We start from the raw sequence: 7661 nt of genomic DNA, 5'->3' as shown, positions 1-7661 counted from the left end.
ATGCTTACCTGTCAACACATACATGAAAAGCGGTGATGAAAATCACCTTACCAAACAGCATAGTATTACTCACTGCCTACATGGCAGAAGTGTTTTTTGAAAAAAATGGGTCTTGAAAGAATGAACATTTTTTCTTGAAAATTGGTCCCAAAAAGCGCCTACACTTCTAAACATCATAGCCTAAAGAGCTAATGAATCTTGTTGAAGAAAAGAAAGAAACAAACAGACAAATAAATACTACCATAGGTATATGAGCCAAAGCAAACTTATTCAGCAAGATATTATTATACAGAACCCACATGCACAGGGAAAGCTTGCTCAATTTATTGAACCTAATTGTTCAATTTATTGATCATACTTCAATGGGTAAAAAGGGATGCTAATTCCTTTGCTGATACCTTGGCCAAACAAGGGCTGGGTATTGAAAAAGTCATTTGCTTTGGGCTTTTATGTATTTTTTTTCTTTCTTATGGGAAAGATAAAAAGGGTTATCTCTCCCTGTTTTACTGATGCTTAATTTGCTTCCATATCAATGAAATTTATACACTTAATTTTGGTCTTAAGATACTTACATCTAATCTTGTAGGGTTCTTCTAACTCTAGTTTTATTATATCTAATATGCCATGGTCCATGGACATGACTGTGGAAATCAAAGTCATTGACTCCCTCATGCATAAGTTCTCTCAATCACCTGCCTAATTGCTTAGTCAGATATGTTGTCAGATCAACGAACTTTGTGGCACATACACTTGCCAAATTTGATCTTACATTAAATCGTCTTCACACATGGTCCCAAGTTCCTGATTTCCTTTGATCTTCTCTTTGTATTTGATTCCTTATGATCTATTGAATGAATTGCTTGTGGGTCAGCCTTAATTGGGCCTCTGTTTGGGTTTCGGTTGATGTTGACCTATACAAAGACATTGTATCAGCCTTAGGGATGATCATGGGCTGGGCCAAGCCAAGTTGGATTTTGACAATGTATTAACAGTCCCTAGGGCTGTACTGGGCCGGGCCCACACGGCCTGATTTTTACGTCTTCTAATTTATTTGAAAAAAAGGTTTCTTCAAAACATCTTTAAATGGGTGTCTTGACATCTAAAAGATAAAGATACGATATGCTTTAGATAGATTTATTGACACCTGAAAAAAGGTTTTTTTCAAAATACACAACACCAGTTGATTATGCTACAGACATCTAATAGGTAACCTACTTTGGATAGTTAGGATCAATATATATGGACGTCTGTTTTTTTTTTTTTTTGATATAACACACGCCTTTTAAATATACTTATTTAATTTGTTAGCCTAGATGTTCTTTCTCACCTTTTTCTTAAGAAATTGTTAGAGGGTTCACTCAAAGGATTAAGATTTGCAAGGAGTAAATGTATTTTCAATCATCATTTTTTTCGCAGATGACATCCTAATTTAGTAATTTTTGGATAGGCCTCCATCAAAGAACTCACTGAGATAAAAGGAGTGCCTAGATCTATTTGGCAGCTGGTCATCAGGCCAAATTGTGAATATCAAAATGTCCTCAATCTTTTTTAGTCCTAATGTTCACAGGCGAAATAGGAGAATTCTGGCTTCTATCATGGGAGTTCAGATCGTGCACAACTCGGTAAGTATCTGAGAGCTTTTCCAAATTAAAAATTTTCAATCTAAACTGAAATTGGAAGCATATAGTGAAAAAAGTTACAAATAAATTGCAAAATTGGAAGGCGAGGCTATTGTCACAACTCACAAGCAGGTAGAGGGGTTCTTATTAAAAGTGTATTGCAGCCAATTCCAAACTATTATCTCTCTACCTCTTTCATCTCTAAGGAGTTTGATTCCAAGATTAATTCGCTTTGCCAAGGCTTTTGGTGGGGTTCTTTAGAAAAGGATAAATATTTATATTTTAAGAGTTGGGACTTCATCATGCGACACAAGGATTTTGGTGAACTGAGTTTTCATGTTCATGATATAAGTAAAGTTTCAAGCATGAAACTCATTTCGAGATTTCTGACAGTGAGAAACAATATTTGGGTTCAAGTTTTATCAGCAAAATATCTCAAACACGATGTCTCCTTTTGGCCGATTAAAAGATCTTTCAACGCTTCTGGGGTATGGACTTCTATTTTGTATGGAAGATCTCTTATTAATAAGCCCCAAATTAAATGGGTGATTGGTAATGGTTGGAAAGTTAATGCTCTTGAAATTACTGATCGATCAAGGCTTTGTTTCTTCTTCAACCATTAGCTGATGCCATTCTAGGCACCCCCTTCCCTCCCACAACACATCCATGGAAGATTTTTTTGATATTGTTGCCTTCCTCTAATGGTCTCTTCACAACGGGTTTTGCTCTCTGGATAGGACTTGTCATTCTTGGCCCGGCCTGGAAATCTAGCTCAGCCCAGCCCTCAAATTTCCAGGCTTGGGCCTAGATTTTTGTGTAAAGCCCGACCTGGGCTTGGGCCCGCATAAAAAATAGAAAATATAGGGCCGAGTCAATTCTCATTCCCGCATCAAACCCACAACAATTTAGTCAATTCAAGTATGAGAATATATAGGTGAAGACAAAGTCTTTATTCTCATTCCCTAAGCAATGTGGGATTGGAAAGACACTCAATGATTTTATTAATTATTTAGTGTTGTTCCAAGTCTTACATTGCTCAAGAATGAAAATGAAGGCCTTGTTTTTTGTGCCATAGGCCTAAAGCCTAGTCTAGTCCAATTTAAGTGTGTAATTTTTTTGTATGTATTAGTTTACATATTACTTAAATTAAAGTTATAAATAAATCAAATTTTATTCTTTGATTTTATGGGCTTAAAGTCTTTACTTGTTAGGCCTGGAAAGCCCGTAAGCCCGACCTGGGCCCATGTGGGGTTAGGCTTAGGCTTTGCAATCTAGGCCTAGGGTGCAGGTCGGGCCGGGCCTAGGTCTAACTTATAACCCTTATAGGTGCTAAGCCAGGCCCATGATCAGCCCAATCTCCGGATCCTACATCAACAATCTCCCAGCTCATCACAGGCCAACATTGCCTTTTGGAATTGGACTTGCAATCAATTTTGGAAGTTCAAACACCTCCAACCTTGAATTAACTTGTTTATATAGAAGTGCATCAATCTCTCCATTCCGGTTAAAACTAAGATAGCTAAGAGGGGAATCGACTGTGATTGTACTTGCAATTTTTGTAACTTGTAAGTGGAATCCATCGGTCACTAGTTCTTTGGGTGCCTAGAAGTAAAAAGAATTTGGTTAATGTCTCCTTTAAATTTGAAAATTGACTTTTCATTAGACTGGACCATGATTGATTGCTAGCATGGTAGGATGTGCATGTGATGTCGGTGTGAGGCGCTCTGTGTGAGTAGCAGATCTGGTCTCATTCAGATCTCCCCCTACACATTAAATTAAACTTTCATGGAGTAACATCTTCTACAAAAGCTGGGGTGGGTCTAATTGATAGAGCTCATTGGGATTCCTTCTTTGTTTCATAGCCCCCTCAATTAAGGTGCAGACAGGATTCGAGTACTTAGATAGCCTGAAACAAGAGATCGTGCCAACCAGCTTGTTTTGCATACTTTGGTTTGCACCGCCATCATTTCTTTGACAAGCATGCTTGATGCTACAATCATCTGCTTTTTTTCATGATTGCTAAGTTCTCCCATGAATTGTTTGCAAAATTGTAAGTGAAAGGACGAAATCGTCCATATAAATAAAAAGGGGTAAATTACAAAAATCCCTCGTACTACGGGGTCTGTGACAAAGACCCTCTTGTATTTTGTTTTGCGACAAAAACTCCCCTGTATTTTGTTTTGGACAAAGACCCCTTGTACCATGATCATAAGATAAAGATCCCTTTTCAATTTTCCGTTAAAATCCATCATTATAATATTTTTAATTTCAATACTATCCTTGCAATATTTATTTAGAGAAAAGCACTGTTCATCTTCCCTGACTTCGTGATACATAAACAGCAACGGCGGTAGCTGTTGCAGCAGCGACGGACTTCCGAAGTCCTCCCTCTCCTTCTCTTTCTCTTCTCCCCTCTTCTTCCCGATTTCCTCTGTTTTCCGTACCTTGCAGGTGAATGATCTGAGCCAGATGAGGAAGTGTATCCTCCTTTGATATTGATACTGTTGGACCTCGAGGATAAATACATTGAAGTTCGGCCACAAGAGGAGCAGTTCGACCACAAGAGGAGCAGTTGAGTGGTGAAAATCGAAAATGCGATAAACTTTGTTGGTTGACTAAGGTGCCAACGGTAACAAAAGAAGAAATCTGAAAGAGATAACAAAGAAGTGATCGAGGTAGCAGCATCGACTACAGCCGTGGTGGTTCTGCCACCGTTCGTCGTCGGTCGGAGCCGATCTCATGCTAGTACTAGAAGGGTAGAACTAACAACCACCATTACCAGTACCGTGTTCGGAGTTCCAACAACCGGCGTCGACGCCACTGCGAGCGCCTTCGTAGAGAAGGCTCTACCAAACCGAGATCTCTACACGGGAAGCAAGGAGAAAACGAAGAAATACATATCAGGCTTCACGGCACAGAATCACTAACATCTCCAGGAAACCGTCTATACAGTTCGTTTCGACGAATTCGAAACCCTAAGTCATTAGAATTTCCTAATCCACAAACACGAAGAAATACATATCAAGCTTCACGGCACAGAATCACTAATCCAGCAGGAAACCAAAGAGTCTTAAATTTACAAGGAGAAAACGAGTTTCAAAGCTAACCTACTCTTCCTCTGTTAAACCACTACCACATTACAATTTAAGAGCTTATCCTCAATGAACCAGAGAATAATTAGATCAAAGCAAATAGGAGATTAAGTATTCCAAATTTAAAAGCCAGTAAAGCTGAAACTGCTCTTAAAAATGCTTAGATATGTAAACAAAATCCTGTTAACATAATTTAGGGTTGCACAATAATTGATAGCTGAAGAAAGAAAAAAAATCTCACCGAACAAGACCATTGCTTCGCTTTTATACCTTTATTTGCTGTGAAAATATGATAATAACCAAGTTGACTGTACTCCCCTGTTCGACCACCAAATGAGGCAGCAAGGGCTGCAGCAGTGGCCAAGGTCCAGCTGGACTGGGTGGAGAGATTGGAACAACTGAGCTAGTTGAGGCATATAAAGGAAGTAGTTCTTCAGGCTTGTGTGCAAGGAAACAAACCCTTCGTGTGCATTTTGGTCTCATCCTTGCAGAGATGGGTCCTGTACTGTGCTAGGTGAGAGAGAGAACTTTGGAAGTCCGCCACTACTGCAACAGCCACTGCCGCTGTTGTTGGTGAGGTCGGGAGTGTTTTTCTCTAAATAGATATTACAGGGACAGTATGCGAAAAAAAAATTATAACGGCGGATTTTAACCGAAGACTAACGGAAGGGGGTCTTTATCTCACAGTCATAATATCGGTGGTTTTGTCGCAAAACAAAATATAGAGAAATCTTTATCACAAACCCCATGGTATAAGGGGGCTTTGTAATTTACCCTATAAAATGGATGATTTAGAAATTTAAAGAACCTAGGGGACGTATTTGTTGTAAATTGAAGTTCAGCGAAGTTTCAATTGTCACTGACTCTGTAGGATGGGGGTGGCTCTGTAATTTACCCAAAACTAATCAAAATGAAACTTATATGGAGTGCGCCGGTGCGGTGGCAGCATTGGTAGGCAGTGGCTATCAAAGCAATAGAATTGCTAAATCGAACGTTCACCGACGACATGGCAGTAACAGCAGCAATTGCTCGTGTTTTTCTCTCCAATCCTTTCTTGCTCAGTAAAAATTATTTCTTATCCTTCTCCCGCTATCGGTTCTCATCCCGTTTTCTCTCAACAGCATCGACGAACCCTCTCTCCTCTACTTGTTTTACTGCAAACCACCAGTTGTCCATGGACCTCAAACCCAACTCCTTAGTACTTGGTAGAACTGCAACCGCATGGAGATTATTCAGCTCCAAGTCCAACACCAACAGCTCCGCTACCTTCGATTGGTCCGACGACGAAGATGACACCCCTACTTCGCAAAATCAAAAGACAAAGACAAAGGAGATAGACAAGAGCAGGCTTCCCCCACCCTACGACCCGTTCAGCAAGAAACCCGTGATCGAAGATCCCAAAGACCCAAAAGACCTCCAAGAGATCTTCCACAAGATGAGAACTGAAGGCCTCATTCCCAACGCCGTCAAGATGTTCGACGCTTTGTCCAAGGACGGCCTAACCCACGAAGCCTTGGAGTTGTTCTCCATTATCAAGGATAAGGGCAACATGCCAGATGTCGTTGCGCATACGGCCGTAATCGAGGCCTACGCCAATGCAGGACAGAGCAAGGAGGCCCTCAAAGTCTACATGCGAATGTTGGCTTCAGGCGTCAAGCCTAATGCCTATACATATACTGTCTTGATTAAAGGCCTTGCAGCGGATGGAAAATTGGAGGACGCTAAGAAGTTAGTGATGGAGATGATGACTAAAGGAATGAAACCCAATGCTGGAACGTACACGGCATTGTTCGAGGGATTCGCGAGGGAGGAGAAGATGGCAGAAGGGAAAGAGTTTCTGGAGCAGATGAAGTCCAAAGGGTTCGTCCCCGATGAGAAGGCTGTCAGAGAGAATCTTAGCAAAAGGGGTCCAATTTTTAGAAGCGTTATGAATCTCTTGTTTGGCAAGTAATGTAAGTTAAATCATTAGTATGATGTGATATGTTTGATAGTTATTAGCAATTTTCACCATAGGTTATCAGTATGAAGAATGTTCTACCAAGAAACGTAGTGTAACTTATGTTATCTCAGCACAAAAATTGTTTTAAGGGTTGCTGATCAAAAAAACCAAAATGTTATAAGAGTTGAAGAGCAAAGCGCTTTTTCTATTAGGTTGGTTAATACGTTTAATCTTCAGCTTTGGCTGTGTCTTGATTAATAGTAGTCAAAGGGGAAGGCTCCTGATTTAGTTTCCGGTAATGGCTAAATCAACGGTGGAAACCAGTTAATGCATCTCTTTCTCATTTCTGGTTCTCTTTGATGTCAAACAATTCTGATCTATGGTTGCCCTTTCTCTTGAGATACATGAATTGTTATCCGTTTATGTGTGGATGACTTCCTTTTTACATAAACGCCCATGTATCTTATTGTTTGGTTCAGCCGATTATTAAAAAATCGAACATGCTTCGAAAATTGGGACCCCACTGATTGGCATTTCATGTATCGGTGAACCATTTCCCCCAACGGTTGACTGATGTGTATCCTATGTGGTGCTTACCTGTCAACACATACATGAAAAACGGTGATGAAAATTACCTTACCAAACAACATAATGTTGCTCATTGCCTACATACATGGCAGAAGCATTTTTTTGTGAAAACTAGGTCTTGGAAGCATGAACATTTTTTCCTGAAAATCGGTCGCAAAAAGCATCCATGTTAAGTAATCCTCTTTTAAGTTAACATACGTACTTCTTTTTTCAGCCAATTTGCACAATTCCCATAATGCAGGTTTAAATATTTTCTACATTTTTTTAAACTCTAACTTTGCATGAGTTAGTAATTCCACTGATAGGTTGATGGTTGATTCTCGCTTTAGGTTGATAGATTCCTGAGGCATGCACACTATCGTGTATTGTCTAAAGATCCAATGAGCTGAATGATTTTGATAATTGTTTGTTTCTGTGTCAATT

General features: G+C 39.7%; 1 protein-coding gene across 1 annotated transcript; it reads left to right on the top strand.

The window, feature by feature from the left end:
- Window positions 1–5603: 5603 nt before the first annotated feature.
- LOC104596687 (uncharacterized) lies at window positions 5604–6875 on the top strand. Its single transcript, XM_010257938.3, has one exon. It carries the CDS (start codon window positions 5718–5720, stop codon window positions 6660–6662), a length of 945 nt encoding a protein of 314 aa, XP_010256240.1. The 5' UTR covers window positions 5604–5717; the 3' UTR covers window positions 6663–6875.
- Window positions 6876–7661: the final 786 nt, after the last annotated feature.

This window comes from Nelumbo nucifera, chromosome 5, assembly GCF_055504915.1.
Source record: "Nelumbo nucifera cultivar China Antique chromosome 5, China Antique-T2T, whole genome shotgun sequence".
Lineage (NCBI taxonomy): Eukaryota > Viridiplantae > Streptophyta > Magnoliopsida > Proteales > Nelumbonaceae > Nelumbo > Nelumbo nucifera.
This window is presented reverse-complemented; position numbering and strand designations above follow the sequence as displayed.